The sequence below is a fragment of the Myotis daubentonii genome, chromosome 7 (genome assembly GCF_963259705.1).
Source record: "Myotis daubentonii chromosome 7, mMyoDau2.1, whole genome shotgun sequence".
In the NCBI taxonomy this organism is placed as follows: domain Eukaryota; kingdom Metazoa; phylum Chordata; class Mammalia; order Chiroptera; family Vespertilionidae; genus Myotis; species Myotis daubentonii.
In genome coordinates this window covers 12,658,447-12,680,678 of record NC_081846.1, presented here as the reverse complement: position 1 = coordinate 12,680,678, position 22,232 = coordinate 12,658,447, and the positions used below count along the sequence as shown (strand labels likewise).

The window sequence follows — 22,232 nt, the reverse complement described above, 5'->3', positions numbered from 1 at the left end:
GTGATAGGATTTAGAAGTTCTTAAAATATAAGGATAGTGAATATTATAATGAGAGTTTATTATAACTCCAAATCTTCTTTAAAACAACTGATGTATGTAAACAGTCTGGCTCATGGAAGTGTTATAGAGACCTCTGGTACTATTTCTATCCATCAGCTATAGCAAAGCCACCGTGTGGAGCTTACAACTAACCTACCTGACAGCTTTAAGATTATGCTATTTTTAAAACTTGGAAGACTATTATAAGTTTTGTACTTAGATTGATTCTTCATTAATATTTTTGTAACAACAAACAATGTTCTCACTTTTAAAGGCTGTCAATGACTTTTAGTTACTGGCAATTAGTACTTTGTTTGGAAATTAAGAATATTTGAATAAGATTTGATTTCTTGGGGGGAAAAAACCCAGAAGGTTTATCATTGGCTCTTTTTAAAAAACCAAACTGATAAACGTTCTTAAAACTGCTTCCACTTTTCACCTTGCAACCTAGCCCAGTGTGTAAAAAGGCAATGACCTTCAAGTATTACTATGTCAGAGAACTAACTGCCCGCAGTACCATGCATTGAGGATGAACATAACATAGGCTATCCTTGGGGCTCCTTGATCGTGAGAACTTCCTTCTCAGACTCCTCAATGCATGTCCAGTAGTAGAGCATTTAACGGATGAGGATGATGGGAATGAGCAGCATGTGGCAATTGCTCAGCCCCACAGAAGTCTTTTCTTTTGCAGTGATCTAACCTCTGAGGCTCTTTCTTAGGAGAAGCAAAAAAAGAAGAGAAATCTAAAAGTTGTGAACTAGCCCTTCCCTGCTGTTTCCACTAGAGAATCTGGAGAAGGAATAAAAGAAAAAAATCATAACTGTGCCCTGGAACATGATGGAGGTAATGAGGCAGCAAGGCCACTTACTGCTGAAAACATAATTGGCACATAAACACCGGAGACGCTGGTGGTGGGGAAGCCTTCATTGTTTCAGAAACAGAGGGATGTGAACAAATTATACCCGTTCTGTTGTTTGGAGTGGCAATTCTAGGAGTAAAATGGATATTCCCTCACCCCAACAGTGCACCCCTAGAGAACTGCAGTGTTTTCAATTACTGTGAATAAATGATGAAGGAAGGGCAAAGGGATAGAAAGCAGGACACTTGGCGATAGAGAAAAAGGTTGGATTTTTTAGACCTGAAGGTTTCTGATAGAGAAAGCCCCAGTAGACACTAGGAGATCCCTATGGACCTTCTAGAGAACCTCTATGAATCTCATTCATGAGTCTAAAGAAAGATAATATGATAATTGTGGGTGGGTACAATCCCCTTTGATGACAGGCAAAAAGACTTTTGTTTTAATCCTCACCCAGGGTATATTTTTTTTAAGGAGAAAGGAGGGAAAAGAGAAACATCAATCAGTTGCCTCCCATATGTACCCTGACCATATAAACCCACAATCTACGTATGTGCCCTGACTGGGAATTGAACCCGTCACCTTTTGGTATAGGGATGACACTCCAACCAATCAACCAAGCAACCCAACTGAGTCAACTGGCCAGGGCAAGACTATTCTTTCTTGATGAGAAAGAAATAAGCAAAATTTTCTTATTCTGGAACTCTCTGTCCAATCACTTTATGTGAAAGTCATCATGGGAAAATTTTTCAAACTTTCTGGGGTTTTTTTATAATTTTTTTGTTGTTCTAAGTGTTCAGCTGGCATACAGTTTTAAGATTTTGGATTTTATAATCATATTTTTGGAAACGTTTACTCTTTCCTCTCAAACATTTTGAGTCAGCATACATTATGCCACTATATACAGCCAAGCAATAATTCATCTTTGTGGAAGTCAGAGACATCTCATGTATTAATTACCAAGCCTTTCAATGACTGGTGGATGGAAATAAGTTCCAACTGCTACTCAAACACAGCCAGGGATTTCCAGGAAGGAGAATAGAAAGTCAGTTACAAGGAATTTCTTACCCAATTTGTGTCCAGCCAATGAATGGACTTTGCTTTCATCTGGCACTGAGAAGAAATAAAAGAGACAAGGATCAGCCTGCCTGTAAATAAGTCATTTTAACAATAAATTAATATAGATTCATAATAAATTAAATATTTTACTGGCAAGGATTTGACAAAATTTTTCCCCAGCATCCTTGGGGCACCTCATTTCTATTGGTAGATATGTTAAGAATAGCTATAAAGAAAGATATATTTATTAGGCTTCTAATTTTCAATACTTTCAGTTTTTTTTTTTAAACTGGGTTATTGTTTCCATGTTTGCAAAAAGAGAAGCTAAACTCATGGACTAGAGATGTATAATATATAGTAAAATTCTTTAAACACAATAGAAATATGTATAAACATTCAATATTGAGCTTCTATATCTGATAAACCTGGAATAAAGTTAACAGATTTATAATCCTTCTGAAAAATATTAAAAGAAACAAAATATTAAACAATGACATTCAAGAGGTTAGATCAGACAACAGAGACTCCTGAGAAATGAGAAACAAGTAAGATGAATCCTACAATTGCTCTACTTTACTGCATGGAGAGTTTCCAGGCTGTGGTGCAGGGATGGGAACAAAGGCAGAGCCCAGTGACATCCCAGCTTGAGGACATGCAGCTGGGTGTCCAGGGAAACCAAGGCAGATGGAGTCTGCAGGGCAGAGAACTGCAGAGAGAGCTATTGAGAGGAGCCCCTCATATATCTAGTTGAATACCGAAGATCCCATGCATGCGAGGAAACTACCCAAGACATGACAAAGAACCATGCCTAAGTAGAAAGGGAACAGTGTCCAAAGTTGACACAGGGCTGAGAATAGGCACTATTCCCAACAGCCATAGTGAAAATCTTCCTAATTCAGGAGCATCATTTAGGATATAAAGAGGAACCTTGCTTCAGTAGTGGGAGAGACAAATAACTCCAGATTAACCCAGCTCTAATGAAATAGATACATTTTTTCAAAGATACAAATTAGCAAAGCTTACACAGGAAGAAATAGATAAGCTAAATAGTCCTATAGTTCAATTCTTTAATGAATTTTTAGCTAAAACTCTCCCATAAAGAAAATTCTAGACCAGGGGTCCTCAAACTTTTTAAACAGGGGGCCAGTTCACTGTCCCTCAGACCGTTGGAGGGCCGGACTATAGTTTAAAAAAAAAACTATGAACAAATTCCTATGCACACTGCACATATCTTATTTTGAAGTAAAAAAACAAAATGGGAACAAATACAATATTTGTATTTGCATGTGGCTTGCGGGCCATAGTTTGAGGACCCCTGCTCTAGACAGATGGCTTCACTGGTGAATTCTATCTACCAAACATTTAAAAAGAACTAATATCAATTTTATATAAATTCTTATTTCAGAAAATTCAGAGGACGGGATATTTCCCAATGCATTCTAAGAGACTGGTATCAGGCAAAATATTATTTGAAAGCTATTAACTAATATTTCTCATGAACACAGATGCAAAGTTCTTAACCTTTAGGCATCTCTGAATGATTATCACTTTAATATTCAATGATAACTGTTCATTATTCGCCATGTGCTATTGTCCATGTTAGTATACGAAACTCTAGTGCTCAGGGTTGAAACAAGGTGAGGGGAACTTTGTTCACAAGGAGGACCTCCTCCATCTTCCCTAACACTACATTGGTCTCAGAGTAATGTGCCCCTCCCTCCTTCCTTTGCCTACCACAGTCATTCCTATTTCATTAACCCAGTTATTAAACATCATTCAATCTTCTCATTCCCACCTAGCCCTCCTTTCTTAAATGATTTCTTTTATTTTTTAGTTAAAACCACTGCATGTCTATAATTTTTCTGGAATGAAATGCTTAAAAATCTTGTTAGAGTTTTCTTCATACTTCCAGTTGGATATGTCAGTTTGTATTTATTAAGCTCCATGTTGGGGGCCAACTTCTGTCTTTCCCAAGTCTAAAAAAAACTTACTTAGAGTGGAATCTACAGTATACTAGTAAATAGAAAAATAATGGAAAACAATCATAATGATTAAAAAATGCTAGTAGCTAATATTTATTAAGTACCTGTAATCACAGGTTCTGCCCTATGTACTTTATATCTTATTATCATTCATTTAATCCTCACAATGACCTGTCAAGATAGGTGTTATTATTATCCTTATTTTACAGACAAAGAAACTGAGGCATGCCTCCTAGGTGGAGGATAGGATCCAGAACTTAAATATGGCCCTCTTACCCTCTGCTATCAAGGTGATGAGTTGCAGAAACTTGTTATATTTTTTGAATTATCAATCACATAAATTAAACACTTAACCAACATCTATATGTTAGAAAGCTACTATCCTTTTTATTTGAACATATGTTATTAATAGAAATCTGTCTGTGGTGAACAGTATTAAGTGTTAACTACAATTTTTTAAACCATTTTTGGAAATCTACAATTCTAGTGGGTTCAAGCTAAAATATCCATTCCCATTTCACAGATGAAAAACCACCAGTCTGAGTTAAAATTATGACTTGGAAATTTACTAGTTATATGCAATTTAACTTTCAGTGCCTCAATTTCATCATATGTAAAATGAGGATAATATGGCTTACTCCATAAGTTTGAAGTAAAATTACATGTGTAGATTTGTGCAAAGTACTTAGAAGGTCATGTAGAAAGTGCTTACAAAATATTAGCTATTATCATCATTATTAATGAGAAACTAAAAAGAAAAGTGAAATAACATAACCTATGAGATAGATATGGGTTGAATCCAGCTTTACCAGGCAAGTTACAAAGCCTTTTTAAAAAAAAAAACAAAAAAACCCCACATGTTTTTATTGATTTCAGAGAGGAAGGATGAGGGAGAGACTGGAACATGAATGATGAGTATCATTGAGTGGCTGCCTCCTGCACATCCCCTACTGGGGACCAAGCCTGTAACCCAGGCATGTGCCCTTGACCAGAATCGAACCCGGGACGATTCAGTCCCTAGGCCTACGCTCTAGCCACTGAGCCAAACCAGCCAGGGCACAAAGCACTTTTTAACCTTAGTTTCCTCATGTGAAAAATTAAATAAAAACACTACATAGGCGCAGTGATGGTGAACCTTTTGAGCTCGACGTGTCAGCATTTTGAAAAACCCTAACTTAACTCTGGTGCCGTGTTCACATATAGAAATTTTTTGATATTTGCAACCATAGTAAAACAAAGACTTATATTTTTGATATTTATTTTATATATTTAAATGCCATTTAACAAAGAAAAATCAACCAAAAAAATGAGTTCGCGTGTCATAGGTTCGCCATCACTGACATAGGGAGTTGTGGGAATAAAATGAAAAATATGTACAAAAACACTTAGTACACTTCTAGTTACATATTTCTCAATAAACGAAAGCTTTGATAAATGAAAACTGTGAGAGTGGCAAAGTTTATGAATTTGGTGGTGGTGGTGGTCTCAATGATTTAAGTTGCCTGGGATTATAAAGGAATATAGGGAGAAATACTATGCTTCAGACTGGGCTTTTTAATCATTATCTTACGGATAATCCAATACCCACAGCACGTTTGACCTCCCAGTTTACTCCCAGTCCTAGTTCATTGCTTAGGTGAAGAAAGGCAAAGGAAACATAATACTCAGACTATATGGTCTTATTATGTACAGTTATTCTGAAAAAGGGATTCATAGAAAGGTAGGATTGTATTGTTTTGTTTTGTCTGTTGTTTTTTTAAACAGACATAAGTTATCCCATTAAATCTAAGCCAATTTTAGTATTATTGCAAATTTCCCAGTCATATTAGGTTAAACATGGTACTTTCCTAATTTTTCAGCTGCATTACTGTCTATTATTCTTAGTAGGAATATTTATTATTTTAATTGACAATTTGAAATTATTTAGAACAGTAACATAAGCTTTTTTTAACAACAGTGTAGAAAATCCAAATGAGTGATAGGCATAAAAAGTAGGAGTCTCTCTCCAAAATATTCACTGACACAGATATCTATCTTTAGGACAGAAGATAAATGAATAAATATAATAGAAAAGAGAGGGAACTGTAATGTCTTAGTTAATAGAATACATTTTATTTAAAAGGTTAAATTGGGAACAATCTTTCTTTATGCACATGCTTAGTGCCTGGAAGTGATTTAAATAACAGTGGCAAATAAGAAAAGGAGGTAAAATTATACACATCATCACCATTTACTTTTAAATAACAAGTGTTATAATTAATACTCAAATTCCTTTATAACTCACATTACCTTAGCAGGGTTCTCAATCTTCTGGCCCTTTAAATACAGCTCCTCATGTTGTGACCCAACCATAAAATTATTTTCGTTGTTACTGCATAACTGTAATGTTGCTACTGTTATGAATCGTCATGTAAATATCTGATATGCAGGATGGTCTTAGGCGACCCCTGTGAAAGGGTCTTTCGACTGCCAAAGGGGTCGCGACCCACAGGTTGAGAACCGCTGCCTTAGAGCTACTATAGTTATCTCTTGAGGCTGGAGCTAAGGTCTAGTCTTTTCAATGCATAATATTTAGATAGCACGGCAAACAACTGGAACAGTAGCAATGTGATTATGACAGGTAGGTCATTTCAAACCTTATTTACAAGACCTTATTTATATGGGCGGGTGTGGGAAAGGTCTCTCATTCCAAAATGTGAAGGTACCGAAAGCATCATGTAAGAGAGTGTTGATGGAGCAAGAGCCAAAGTCTTTTGTTCTAATTCTGATGACAGATTGTTCTTTCTTTCTTTTTTGTTAAAGTTTCCAGAGCCTATTATATTCCCTTTCTTGTCCTTCAGTTTTACCTAAGAAATGATATTACTTGCTCTTGATCGCCTTAAAGGGATATTACAGTAATTGAAGAGATACCGGTGGAATGCCGAGTCCTGCTGAAGATGAAATTCAGACATTTTTATTGTAACTATTATGAAATGCTTACAGGGTGCTATGGATTTGTGCCTCCAGAGAGATCTTTGGATTTATTCAGATAATGGGATGTCTATACTAAGCTCACGCTTCCTAGTATTCAACTCCAGACTGATGGACACCACTTGATTTAATTACTGGGAAGTGTTTCATAAGGAGGCCACTCTTGGGTTTGGATGTTTCCTAACTCCATGGTCCGCCCTCTGTCCAGGATGACCTCTCTGGAAAACACAGAGCCTGCCCGCCTATGTTTCCAGCTTCCTTGGTTGTAGACCTTTGAGTTCATCAGAACTGCTCAAAATCAATGGCACCTTTTTAAAAAGAGCAGATAAGTACACATTGCCTTTGAATTTCAACCACGTTCACTGTATGGAAGAGAAACCGTAAATAAAGAAATTAAGAGGAGAAAATCTATGAAAAAGATAGCACTCCGAGAACTTATTAGTGGCAAACATTAAAGTGCATAAACATATCGGCTCCCCAGTAGGATCCATTTATATTAATATAGTGATCACTTAAAGTGTTTTATTCTTTTGTCAGGCCCTCTTGTACACTTCAAATGCATTCTCACTGGGGGGAAATAATCCCCTGGCTTATTGATAGCATTTGATACGCATTCTATAACATAAGTGACTATTAGGAACTGCACTTGCTTCATAAAAATTTGCAGAACAGTGGCAGATTTGGTGAGTTAATGGGCCCCATATGCTCTTCTTAAGCTGACAGAAGATGGTATATTGCTAACATGCACAAATCTCTTCAGATGAAGATTGCCATCAGCCACAGTTATTCTTGTTGAGAATGCCGACCCTTTGTCACGAATGGGGGATATGCATATGTGTTCAGATCCCCACTACTTTATGCTGAGGGACTTCCATGTAAAGCAGCACTCTAAAATATGATGCAACGCTTGTCCTTTACACAGGCAGCTCTATTTCATTTAGTTTTTGATTTCCATCTGTGACAGACTAGAGAATGCAGCTGTGAAGATGATGTTTGGCACAACAAAAATACATCTTCTAATGAGGCCATCAACACTTTTCCTTCAATAGTTTGCTAGGAAACTAAATATCAAGTAATTCCTTAATGGTTAATAAACTTGTTTCTGAGAGTTGTTCCTTCAGAACTTTTTAAGAAAAAGGACACAGTTGCCAATATTAAGAATCCATTTTATTCGCTTTTAGTAGATCGATTTCTGTGCCCCTGATTGATTTTCAGAAATTTCAAGGAAGGCCAACCTGTTATAAGTTGTAAATTAAGTTCCCTCCTTTACTGCATTGATTTATAGTGTTTTCTTATATCGATGGCTACTTGGCACACTGTTTCTCTTCAGGGAGAATTTTGAGTATCAGCACTACGCATTTTTATGTGTTGAAAAATTCTCCCATTTCTTGAAACCAAAAACGCAAAAACAACATACACAAAGCTTTTGCTGAAAAAGGGGTTAGGAAATTAGTACAAGATAATGATGCCAATGTGTATCTTGCCATCTCTCTTAGCAGGCTTCCCCAAAGCACATGCTCCTCCGTGGCCGGCCGGCTGTTCTGACAATAAGCTAGTTAGAACTCAGTAGCTGAAGTTTTCTAATATTACAGTGTATCTCTCAGCCAGGGTGCCACAGGACAAAAATGAGGACCTGCTTCCTCATCGTTAGCCAACTACTCCTTTCTTCACAACTTTTTAGCCATCTCTTTAAAATTCCCTTTCTTTCTTCATGAATCTCAGGGGAGCTTAAAGCTAAAGTTAGGAAAATCTACTACTTTTCACATATTCTTACACTATTGTGTTTATCTCATTAAAGAGTACTAGAAAAATCGAATCATTTTATCACAAATTGACTAATTAATTTGTTTGTCGTGCATTCAATAGACACTGTCTTTCTCAAAGGAATCAGATACTGTCTGAGCTCAAGTACCCCTTCCTGGATCCCTGTGGGAGTGAGGTTCCTGGCTTGTTAGTTTCCTGACATGAGTGCTCTGCTCAGGACTCTGCAACTCTCAAAACTGATTCTCCAGATAAGTGGTTCTCAACCTTAACTGCACATTAGAATCACCTGGGAATCTTTTTAGAATCCTGATTTCTGGGCCTCATCCTCCGGAAATTCTGTTTCTTTGTTATGAGGTGGGGCCACAACATAAGTAACAAAGAGACAGAATTTCTGGAGGATGAGGCCCAGAAATCAGGATTTTAAAAAGATTCCCAGGTGATTCTAACGTGCAGCCAAGGTTGAGAACCACTGCTCTAGATATTTCTGGAGTTCACTCTCGATGCAGTTCTTTCTTCTCTGTTGCTGCACTCTACCCACCTTGTTTTCCCTGGATTCTCAGCCCCATTGCCTCCACTCAGATATGAAACAACGGGATATATATCTTACAGCAAGTTTTTGTGGGGTGGTATTATTTAATTTCTCTGGAATAAGTTGCAAATTTATTACACTATTTAATAAACGGAAACATCTTTGTGCTTAAAAGCACAGCTTCCTAAACCACAGGACCAATGGTCCTAAGATACCTCGAGTAACTCTCACCCAAAGCTAAGAATGGGACCAGTGATTAAGAGCATTATTCTTTGGAAGTGCCATCACCTGCTTCTCTCCTGTATGAGGACATCATGAAATCAAGGCTGGAACCTAGGGCCACTCAGAGGGTGCAGCTGCGCTGGTGAGTGGAGAGGGAACCGCATGGAGGCCCCGCATGATGGCACACATGCCATAGTCACAAGGACAGTCACAAGTCCTCCTTCCGGGTCTCCTAACCGGACCCAAGGCTTTTTCTATTCGATGGCCCATCTTTGGAAATTGCTTCCAACTTGCTTTTGACCTACCTCCGTCTCCCCAACTCTACTATACATCTCTTCAACTCAGCCCAGATTAGCCCATGCTGAACATCACTTGCATCATTTTTCTACCTCACCAAAAGCCTTCACTAAATTCAACTGCCTAGAAAATAAGACAGTCTCCTTAGCCTGATATTCAGGTTTGAATCCTTTTTACCTTTCTCATTATATTTTCCTCTATTCTTCTTTTACTGAAGTCATAAAGTAATTCCTGGTTTCTTCCCATCTGGCTTTCTCCTCGGGGGGAAATGCCTGGAACCCCACGTGTACAAATACTCTTTTATTGCTCCTCCTGGGCCCTGCTCCCCATTATAACCTCCTCTTTGTAGGATATTCTCTCCATCTGTTTTCCCCAGGACACTTTGGCTTCACTTCCAAGCAAATGCACCACTTTCTATCTGTATTATGTTGATTTGTATGCAACTTCAATGAAGATGCAGATAGCATTTTATTCATCTTTCCATGGTAAACAGCGACAGATTACAAAGGTCCTCAAAGGTCAGTTGTATGGAGTCTCTGTCCTTTTTTGCATGATGAGGAAAAGATGCCTATGTGAGACCCCTCCCAGGAATCTTCTTTGTGTGAATTCTTGGGATCTACCAGGTTTGGACTATTTCTACTACTCAGAGTATGAAAACTGCTGTTTCCTAGACCATTGGTAAATATTCTGTTATCGGCAAGAAATTGATACTGACGAATCCATCAGAAAAGAAGGGCTCAGACTATCCCACAACCATTTTTCTCTATGAGCAAGTGAAACAACACATTTTGTATAACATGTGTTATAATCCCACTATTTATAATGCACATTTCCACATAGTGATTCTATCTTTAACAGGGAAGAGGAGGAAGGAAACTAAACTTGTTGCCAACTTACGTGTCAGAAATCATGCTAAGCATTTTAACATGTGCTATCTCACTTAATCCTTACAGAGCTCCGTGAGTTGGGCATTACAATCTGCAGTTACAGAGCAGGTAACTGAGGCTCTGTGGGATTATGTCATAAAGTTAGCAAGTGGGACAGCTGGGACCCAATGGGTTCCTGACTTCAAAGCACAACTTCCTTCTACTATGTGAGTCTGAGAGGTAAGATTCTGCTAATGGCTTCATAATCAAGAGCTACATATTTCACTAGTCACCACTACCTACCAAAAGTAGAATTTCCCAACAAACTACATGCAAGAGCACATGATGTCTCTTAAAAATGGCTGGTGAAACTCTCACAAGTTAAGCAATAGAGTTGTCATAAGTTGCTGTGAGGCTCATACACCTGGAAATTGTTACCAAGGGGAAGCATGGACTATTGTTCAGGTGTCGGGCGGTAGGAAAGGGAAAGAGACAGCGTTCGCTTTTTTGGCAGACAAACGGCACTATTGTTGGCTCATCATGTGTACAGCGAACTGAAATCCTTTTTATATTAACTCCTGTTAAGCCAGGACTTTGTCCAACAAATTCCTGTGGAGAGCCAATGGCAGCATGCTGGGCACTGGGATTGTGGAGGGACAGCCTTGAGCCTGTACCAGCAGGGTTTTTATCACACAACGAATGTCAGAAGTATTATCAAACCTTCTGGGACAACGCTTCCTATAGCTCTCACCTCGACAGATGTGATAACCCCTGGACTGAACTTTGGGATTCTACACTTATTCCCTATACATTATTCCCCCCCTCCCCCCACCCCGAGAAGCCAGTGTAATCCTTTTAAAACAAAAACGAATCTCAATCAGAACAATCCTTTGCTCAAAGCCTCTCAAATAGCTTCCAATCACATTTAGAAGAAAGTCTGAAAACGTACAGCCTCCAAGCCCAGCCTGAGCTGGTCCCCAGGGCCTTTCCCAGCTCATTCCGCACAGCTGTCCCCGTGCTCAGCAGCCTTCCGTCACCCATTCTGGCCTCACTGCAGGCCCCCAAACATAGAAAGCACATTCCTCTTCAGGGCTAGTGCTATTCTTCTGGACAGCCACTGGCTCACTGCCACCCTTCCTTCACGTCTCCACAGACATCGCATCGGCACAGAGGTCCTCCCTGGCCACCTCACCTAAGGTAGGGCCTTCCGACCCCAACTGTGTCATTCTCTCCTCCTCCTGCTTCATTCTTTCACAAGGCACTCATCGCTGCCTGCCTTCTTCCTCATTAGAACATGAGCTTCAGGTAGACCTGGGCTTTGCTTTGTTCATCAATTGGTTCCCAGGGTCCAGGACAGCGCCTGGGACACAGTAGACACTCAAAACACATTTGTTGAATGAAAGAAGGATGGTCAGGGAACTTTGAAAATAGGTAATGAAGAGACTAAGCCTAGTTTATGGATTGGACTTTCCTGGTGACTTTCAGTTAAGACCTGGAGATATATAGGGAAGGGTGAAGATAGTGTTTGGACAGAGGAAACATGAAACAAAACAGGTTCTATACATAGAACCTGAAGGCCTGTCATACGGCTGGAGTGCTCAGCATGAGAGAGAGACCAGTGCGAGCCCAGGTGGAGGAGAAACGAAGGGGCCAGTCATGGCGGATCTCAAATCCCCATAATGAGTTTGTCTTTATCCCCCGGGCAATAGGATGCTGTTACGGGATTTTCAGCAAAAAAGTGACAAGATGGGGTTTGCGTTTTAAAAAGATCTCCCAGGCTGCAACATGAGCAATGAATTGGATGGGAGTAAGACAGGAGAGAGGTGCTTCTTTTTTTTTTTTTTTAAGCCAAATACAGGAATTTGGATTTGTCACTATTAAATGTAATCTTTGGAATTGCAGCTCATCAGTTCTCCCTGATCAGATCTTTTGGAATCCTGGTTCTGTCATCCAGTGCATTAGATGCCCCACCCAGCTGCGTGTCACCTACACATCTGACAAGTAAGCATGGTAACTTCAAGTCACATGCAGAGCTCACGTTACTGAACACCCTCTGCTCCCTTCATGGCACTTCTGGACGTGCTTGTGAGCTGGCTGGCTGGGTAAGAGCATCTCTCCCATCACTCAGTGTTTCTTCTCCTAAAGTTAACTGGACAGCCCAGAACTGAACGCTAACCCTCAAGATCTGGTAACATGAGCTACCCAGGATTTTCACGTGCATTTTCCCTAAAGCTTACGGACTTCACACTGAGACGGCAACCCAATTTATTCCTGGATGAATTCATTTTGGCACCTGGCTGGTTTGGGACTGGATAGCTGCTGCTGTTCTTGGCTATAATAATGCTATCAAAAGATTTCTCTTCTGGCATGAGCTGGAGTATATAATACTGACTACATTTCTGCCCAGAATCCAGTATCATCTGTTTAATATGCAAACAGTGCAAAACCAGGGCTACTAGTATGCAATAGATTTTGAGAAGTTGTCATTCGGATTCATTGCTTATCAGAGGATATTAACTTTGGGAGTTTATGGGCTGTCTCTCTAATTCAGAGCACACCCATTCACGTCAATGGATGCACAACGTCCTGCACACACTCTGGTGAACTGGCCTGGTGTGTTATACTGATCTATCAGAGGAGCTCATTTCCATCAAGCTCCTTTTAGCAGAACAGGTATTAACACACAGAGACTAAACCTCCACTATCCTTTTGGAAGGTATTGAGGTATATTAACCATCCTGAACCAGGTTCAGTTCTTAGAAAATATTAATAGAAAAAACAGAAAGTTGTTAGACCCAGCATCCAAAATGATGTCACAGGCAGCATATTTTGAATCTCTTTCCCTTTGACCAGGGATTTCTTTGGATGCCAGAAAGCCTGCTGATGAAGGAAGGAAAAAAGAAAAGCAATGGGCATAATCCCCTCCTACCACTCTTCCCTACTCCTCTGTCCCCCAGAGATTTGGGAAAATTGATTCAAAATTATTTGGGTATGAGTTACTCATTTAATAGACATAGACTAATTTTTTTTTAGCAATCTTTGTGCATGCAGAGAAATTCTTGTGAACTGGAAAATATCCCCAAATACAAACTATGTTCAAATGTGATAATATTTTTCATTGAATTCTAAATGTAACTAAATAAAAACCGGCATAGGGTTACATTTCAGAGATAATTGAACATTTATTAATTTAAAATATCTGGCTTTATTTTTATACTTAAGAGCCAACAGTTTTGTTTTTTTTATGTCTCAGATACTTTGGTAGGTCCTTGTAGAACTCTGTAATTCTAAGCTTTGTGACTACAGTGACTATCAGAAAAAAAACAAAACCCTAACAACACCAGAGAAATTATTTCAAAAATTCAGGACATGAAAATATACAGGAATATATAAATAATACATGTAGCATTATTTATAATTGTCCCTACAACTTCCACTAAAAGACAAATTGATGTAAACATGTTATTGAATTTCCTTCCATATGTACACACAAATATATACACATATGCACCTACACTGACATAATTGTATACTGTTTCTTTTCAAATGATGTTTTATCATTAACATTTTTATGTCATTAAATAGACTTTTGTTACATAACAGTATATTATATCTATTAGATTAGAGTCTATAATTTCACCAACCCATTAGCTGCTGGAAAATTAAGTTCGCTATAATGAAAAATCCTTAAAGTTTGACTTTGATTTTTTTTGGAAGGAAATGGACTTACTGGGTAAAAGATAACAAAAGCGCTACGGTATCTTATACAATTACCACATTGCCTTGTGATAAACTGATATTAACTTAAATACCCAATAAACATGTGTTACAACACAAGCACATGTATAACATTTCCCAGTTTTCCAAGAAAATATCTTCGTTTCCTTAATTACTTGTGAGGTTGGATATATTCCATATATATTGGCCAACTGAATAAATTATTTGTAAATTGTCTGACCATATATTTTTAAATTTTGAATTGAAATATTTATTTTCTAATAATTAATAAGAGCTCTTCATATATTAAATATGTTAATTCTTTGTCATGTATTTTATAATTATTCCTTTATTCTCCTGAATAACAAACAACACGTGAATAATATGGAGTGATGATTAAGTATCTCTTAAGCAGCCTCTCTTAATCCTATGTTAAGAGTGTTATTTCCAAATTAATTACTTTTTAGGATGTTGCTGGATTAAAAAAGAAAATAATGTAATCCAAAGTAAACTCTTAAGATCATTTCTTAGTTTTACATGTTATCCATAGTAAATCTCTTTTCCAACAGAAGACAAGATTTTTCTCTATTCATTCCAATAAGCTTCTCTAAGTATTAATCTTATACACTAGCATTTTATTTTCAGACTCAACCTCCTAAAGCAATGGTAATGATATATTAAGCACCTGTGTAATAACTATTGCCTTCTTTTACAAATATAATATTCCTAATCCATTAATGATTAATCACATCATCAGTTTTTTCCAGTGGGGGTGGACAATTAGATTGAGCTGTCTTTAGAAATTCTTGCCCTTAATGACTTTGTGACCACATTTTCAATATAATAACCTCTCTGAATTATGGATTGGTCAAGGATGAGCCCTTTAAGTACTATGTTTTACAGGGATACAGATTTAGATATCTAAGGGGTTAGTTAATTTAGTTGATTTAAGAGTTAACTTATACATCTATCAGTATCAAGTCTCTATGCTGGACACTGTATAAATCAGGTTACAAGAATATGGAGCACTTTAAAATTCTTTGTTGTCTTAGTAAATGAGGCTAGAGTAGATTGTACTTGTATCAATAAATTCATTGATTAAACCTAAATACCAAAATTGCTTCATGGGTAAAAATGTGTGTAAATTATGAAGCAGTTAATGGGTGAGCCTATTCCAAGTATTTAAATCATGTAGAATATTTTTAATTTATTTGAGTCAATCATGTTATTTGATTCAGGACATTTTTGGGATTACTTTAGGATATTTGCCAATACTCAAGGTAAACAAAATCTCTGAATATTCAGCCTATACAATATTTGGGACAACTCACATACAGTCAAATTGCTCTATACTAATGTAATTCAATTTCATGTTGCTGCAAGCAATTCAAGCATGTTTTAAATATAATTCCCATGGCACTACATTTGTGCACAGAATACACTGTTCTTTCCAAATAGATTAATAGAAAATGAAAACAGGATTCATATAAGAAGCACAGATATTTTGTTAGATGAATATTTATATCTTCAACTTTTCCTAACTCTACAAACAAACAAAAAAACACTTCATGTTAACTAAACTTAAATAATATAAATAAAATAATATTCTTCTTGAGATTAAAACAAAACAACAATAAAGTGAGGTATAGATTAATACAAAGGGGAAAAAATGTCAGTGCTAGAAGACTAGGAAGGGCCACAAAACAATCTGATCTAATTAACCCTCAGGCAGTGCCAGGAATTCACATGATCTAAATCAATTATGTCAAGTGATTGCCTAATTTATTCATAGATTCCTCCACTTAGGAAATAAAGCACACAGCCTTTTTTCTCAAGTTCTAAACAACTGCTTTCACTCTTTTCTATATAATGATATATAACCTTGGCTTTTTATATTGCCTGTGTTTGGCTCTTAAGCCTGTTCATTATTATGAACCTTCTCCAAACGCTATAAAATAAACAACACTGGTTTGGGTAAGTGAATGTGAGTGTGGAGTGCTATAGTCTACACCAGTGGTTCTCAACCTTCCTAATGCCGCGACCCTTTAATACAGTTCCTCATGTTGTGGTGACCCCCAACCATAAAATTATTTTCGTTGCTACTTCATAACTGTAATTTTGCTACTGTTATGAATCGTAATGTAAATATCTGATATGCAGGATATATTTTCATTGTTACAAATTGAACATAATTAAAGCATAGTGATTAATCACAAAAACAATATGCAATTACATATGTGTTTTCCGATGGTCCTAGGCGACCCCTGTGAAAGGGTCCTTCGACCACCAAAGGGGTTTCGACCCACAGGTTGAGAACCGCTGGTCTACACCCTCCCAGAATATCTTTATCCCTATTTTATTTTGCTACCCAAACCAAACACTTATTTGCACTTTTATTCATTTATCCTTTAAGTATTTGTTTGCACTTTTATCCATTTACTCATTCAATAATTTGATGTAGGAAAGGAGAACCTGCCTACTAAGTAAAATCAGCCTAATCAATCATGGTGACCAATAGGTTTCTGAGATTGCACCCAGATTGCTCTACCAAAACCCAAGCATGTCATCCGTCTGGGGTTTACTCAGCAGGTACACATTCTAAGCAAGAGGAGGGTGCCAAAGATAATAAGGTATGATCGTGTAGGAGCTTCTCATCTAATCGGAGTGAGAAAAAAATTTCACATGGTAGGTAGCCCAGAGAGTATGCAATTCTGTGCTAAACTTAGTGCTGCCAGTGGTAACTGCTTTCAGAATTTAGAGAATGAGCTGAAGCAGGCAAGACTTGAGTGAGTCCTGAATGAAAATTAACATTTAAATAGGAGTGGGGATGTATCTTCTGTTTTTAGAGTTAACACTAAAAAATTAATATGACTGGAAACAGAAAGGTTTAATGGTTGGGAGCGCAGGCATCAAAGTTTAATATTTAGTTTGATATTTACTTCCCTTGACTTTGGGGCCTCTCTGAGATCCAGGTCCATAAGGTTAGTACTGTGGTTTTCTCCTATGTATTTAATTTTTTCAGGCCTTGTATTTAGGTCTCTAATCCATTTTGAGTTAATTTTTGTGTATGGTGTCAGATTGCAGTGTAGCTTCATTCTTTTGCATGTGGTTTCCAATTTTTCCAGCACCATCTATTTTAAGGGTTTCCTTTCTCCATTGCGTATTTGTGGCTCCTTTGTAAAAAATCAGTTGCTCATATACATGTGGGTTAATTTCTGAGCTCTCGGTTCTGTTCCATTGGTCAGTGTCATATATTATGTCTTAAAGATTTGTGTAGACTCTTAAAAGCCCAGCAACACACACAATCACACTGGAAGATTGTGAACAAACTTGTATCTAAGAGGCTGTTTAAGTCAGAATGTCCCGGTCTTACTTGACTATTATTGGCCTACGGCTAGAGGACTTGGCCACTTGTGATTGTCCTCTAGCCTTTCTGAGTCCAGAGAAAGCTCAGGCATGATTCATTTACCTGGCATGACTGATTTATTAAGGCTGGAAATAGGAAATCTCGGATGTAACTCATTTTTCATTCATTTTGGTCGCTACAAAAACCTTTCCCAAACTTAAAAAAAAAATGAGCTTAATGTTTTCCAATTTTTTGCTATAATCTTATTTTACTTTTAAGGATTTCAGCTGAAACCTTTGCAGGCGCTCACAAATCTTTCAAGACAATGCTGATGTACTTGGGGCTTATGCCAGTTAGTTCCTGGATCAGCAGAGGGTTGATCGGCTTTTCCCAGCTCACTTGGAACCATCACACTTGATTAGTCAATTTCCAATTCGATCTCTATTTTAATTTTAATTCCATCACTGGACAGAGCTCCCAGTACCATTTCTCATGAACTCTAGCCAAGTGGGTATTGAAGCATTAGCCTTTCCAGTCATGTCTCCTCTCTCCACAATTTGTAGTTTGTTTGTTGTAGTGACTATTTTTCTGGTGTCTTTGTTCACTTATTTTATTATTACCATTTACATCCCTCATCTCTCAAACTCTGTTCATGAGATTATTTCCATTCTAGGTAATCTAACAGAAATAAGGTATTGTTGTCCATTGTCACTGATAAGTCTGTTATTTAAAGTAGTATCTGGCAGACAAAGAACAGAAATATTTGTTTAATAAAAGAAGGAAGGGAGGAAGGGAGGGAGGAAGGGAGGAAGGGAGAAAGGAAAGAAGGAAAGAAGGAAGGAAGGAAGAAATAGGTGGATGAGTTTTACATGAGACTGAAATTATATTTTCAAGTGTTGAACACCTATTCAGTCCTATAAAAGCAGAGTAGGTGGCTCTGGTGACACCAGCCTTTGTACTAAGTGGTTGGGGTTCTGCCGGGAGCCGGTCCATCCTTGCTGTTTCAAGGGACCTGGCATATATGGCATACGGTTCTTAATATGTTTGCTCACCTTCTTGGCGCTGTGTTTTAACCAAAGTCACCTCTCCGAGAAAGGTTGAATCCCCAGGTAGGGATTTTCCCCTGAAGTTAGGGAGGGAATAAAACCCCTCAACTAAGTGCCAGGCGGGTAATTAATCCCTTTAACTACGAACAATCATGCTTAAACTACATAATCTTTTCTCCCTGGAATGGAGATAAGAAACGCCCTAACCTTTGTAATAGAGATTGATAGGATTGAATCAACTGGTATAAATACAGTTGTAACAAGACAGAAACACTCAGAACTCAGGAGACAGAATTCAGAAGACAGAACCTACACGGGGCCTAGAGACAGAAGAACTTCGCTGGCGAGAGCATGCCAGAGGATCCTGGACCGGGACTGGCCTCGGAGCCTAGAGACAGAGCCTAGCGGGAGAACATGGCAAGGGATCCTGGACTGAACCTGACTACAGAAATTGGCAAGAGAACCTGACTAGAACCTGGCTATTGAACCTGGCTAGAGGAACCTGGCTATGATGATCACCCGAAGGCTGCCTCCGTGTCATTCCTTCTTCGCCGACTCCGTCCACACCTTTGGGGACCCCTGGACCCGCTGGGGTTGGACCCCGGCATCTGGCGCCCGAACAGGATTCCCCTAGGTAAGCCCCCCTCCCCCATTGAGAACCCCCACACTCGGGACGGATCAGACTCCACCGTAGGAAGAGGGTGGATAGTCTTCGCCGACTCCGTCCACACCTTTGGGAACCCCTGGAACAGGATTCCCCTAGGTAAGCCCTCCCCCCATTGAGAACCCCCACACTCGGGACGGATAGGACTCCACCAGGGTGCTACAGACCCCCCTATAGAGGATAATTAGGGTAAGAAGGTGGATAGTACAGAACTTAGATTGAGAAGATGTGCCATACTGAGTCCAAAGAAAGAAGACTCTGTATTGATCCTTAGATTGAGAAGATGTGCCATACTGAGTCCAAAGAAAGAAGACTCTGTATTGATCTTTAGATTAAGAAGATGTGCCATACTGAGTCTAAAGAAAGAAGACTCTGTATTGATCTTTAGATTAAGAAGATGTGCCATACTGAGTCTAAAGAAAAAAGACTCTGTATTGATCTTTTAACATATATGCTTGTTAGCAGAGGAATTAAGGTTACTCCCAGTCAGACAGAACATTTTATACAAGAAATACGTCCATGCTTTTCTGAGGAAGGAAAGGTGCCGGAAAGGTAAATGTAGAGGCATGGGAGAAGGTAGGCCCAAGGAGCCTTATCCTTAACCCCACTGCAGCCTTTCCACCCCGGGAAAGTGCAGGATTGGCAAGCTCTCCCTGGGGTGATAGATCAGGACTCAGGTAATAGCAGAAAGCGCCAATCCTACTCTTAAAATGGATACAAGAGAGTGTTTCAGGTTTTTCTTCTTAATGCTTGCTTTTAAAAAATAAAAAAGGGGGAATTTGCCGGGAGCCGGTCCATCCTTGCTGTTTCAAGGGACCTGGCATATATGGCATAGGGTTCTTAATATGTTTGCTCACCTTCTTGGCGCTGTGTTTTAACCAAAGTCACCTCTCCGAGAAAGGTTGAATCCCCAGGTAGGGATTTTCCCCTGAAGTTAGGGAGGGAATAAAACCCCTCAACTAAGTGCCAGGCGGGTAATTAATCCCTTTAACTACGAACAATCATGCTTAAACTACATAATCTTTTCTCCCTGGAATGGAGATAAGAAACGCCCTAACCTTTGTAATAGAGATTGATAGGATTGAATCAACTGGTATAAATACAGTTGTAACAAGACAGAAACACTCAGAACTCAGGAGACAGAATTCAGAAGACAGAACCTACACGGAGCCTAGAGACAGAAGAACTTCGCTGGCGAGAGCATGCCAGAGGATCCTGGACCGGGACTGGCCTCGGAGCCTAGAGACAGAGCCTAGCGGGAGAACATGGCAAGGGATCCTGGACTGAACCTGACTACAGAAATTGGCAAGAGAACCTGACTAGAACCTGGCTATTGAACCTGGCTAGAGGAACCTGGCTATGATGATCACCCGAAGGCTGCCTCCGTGTCATTCCTTCTTCGCCGACTCCGTCCACACCTTTGGGGACCCCTGGACCCGCTGGGGTTGGACCCCGGCAGGGTTCTAAAGCGGCCAGCTGTAAACAGGGTGGGCAAACGTAAGTTTATGGTTGTGAGTACACAAGACAGAGTTAATAAAGCTATTGTAATATAATAACCTGCATGACCAACTGCAAACCTACTTTTGCCTCACCCTATATAGTATAGTAATTTTAATGCTTCAATAAAGAATTAAAAAGAAATTATTTTAAAAAGATTGATTTACCCAAGATTAAGCAGATTTTATCATAAATAAGTCTGAATTCAGACTCTGTTTCTTATTCAAATTAGCTAGACATTTTCTCACCATTTAATGAAACACAGATTTATTGATTAATATGTATTCTGGAGCAGGTAACATCCTTAGCTTTAGGAAAGTAAAAGCAAAATATCTATTTTCCCCATGAGCAAGAGATAAGATTTGACCTTTAACGTAGAATAACATTTTATTTCCAGTGAGGTGATATTTAATTTAGAAATTGTTAGCCTTACAGAGGCAATGCTGAGAAGATTCACCATAGAAAACATAGTCAATAAATGTATAAAGTATGTTTAGCCACAAAGTTAATTTTAAAAGTAAAAGAAAAATATCCTTTTAAAATGGGCAAAATTAAAAAAAATAATAATGACACCTAGATTCTTCCATATACTACTGATAGGAGCAATGTTTCCTTTCTGGAGAGCAAGTGGTCAAAAAGTTTAAATCTTTACATAACAGTTGGCCAAAAATTTATATTGATAAAATAATCATGATTATTTACAAAGGTTTATGTACTAGCAGGCTCAATGCATTGATATTTCTAAGAGCAAAAAATTGAAAACAACTCTTATGGCCAACTATAATATTAGGCAAATAAATCAGGACAAATTTATTCAAGAGCAAACTTTACAATTAAATGATAATATAGAAACAAAGATAAAGAAAGTAATATTTAAGCTAGATTGTTCTTAAAGGACACAAATTTAAAAGCATATGTTCAATATAATCATTTTGAGAAAAAATAAGATCATAAAGGTATGAATATGTATATATTAAAATAAAAATATGGAAGGCTATTCCCATTTGACTTTTAAAGGACAAATTGCAATTACTGCACCTAAAACTGAGGTAGTTGTACCTCCCCACAATAGTATTAATTTCTGCTTAAAGTATGGCCCATAAAAAAATCATTCCAAATATCATTCAGAAGAGACAACTACATAATTGCCAAAATTCATTTATCATATATTCACCTTATCTAATAAAAGAGAAACATTCAAATTGACCATACCTTCACTACACTCACAAGCTACGACCACCAGCCAATCAGAGCGACTATATGCAAATTAAACCAACCAAGATGGCGGCCGGCAGCCACGGAGCTGGAGCAAGCAGGAGGCTTGGTTGCCCTGGCGATGGAGGAAGCCAAGCTTCCCACTTGCCCTGGCCAGCTGTGG

The 22,232-nt window shown here is 38.4% G+C and overlaps 1 protein-coding gene across 3 annotated transcripts in view; it reads right to left on the bottom strand.

The window, feature by feature from the left end:
- The window catches only part of PARD3B (par-3 family cell polarity regulator beta), a 917,882-nt gene that overhangs the window by 330,579 nt on the left and 565,071 nt on the right, over positions 1-22,232 (bottom strand). For all 3 annotated transcript variants that reach the window (XM_059702879.1, XM_059702877.1, XM_059702878.1), the window contains exon 16: positions 1,964-2,008. In XM_059702879.1, the coding sequence (XP_059558862.1) occupies positions 1,964-2,008 (45 nt within the window). The remainder of the gene's footprint in view (positions 1-1,963; positions 2,009-22,232) is intronic.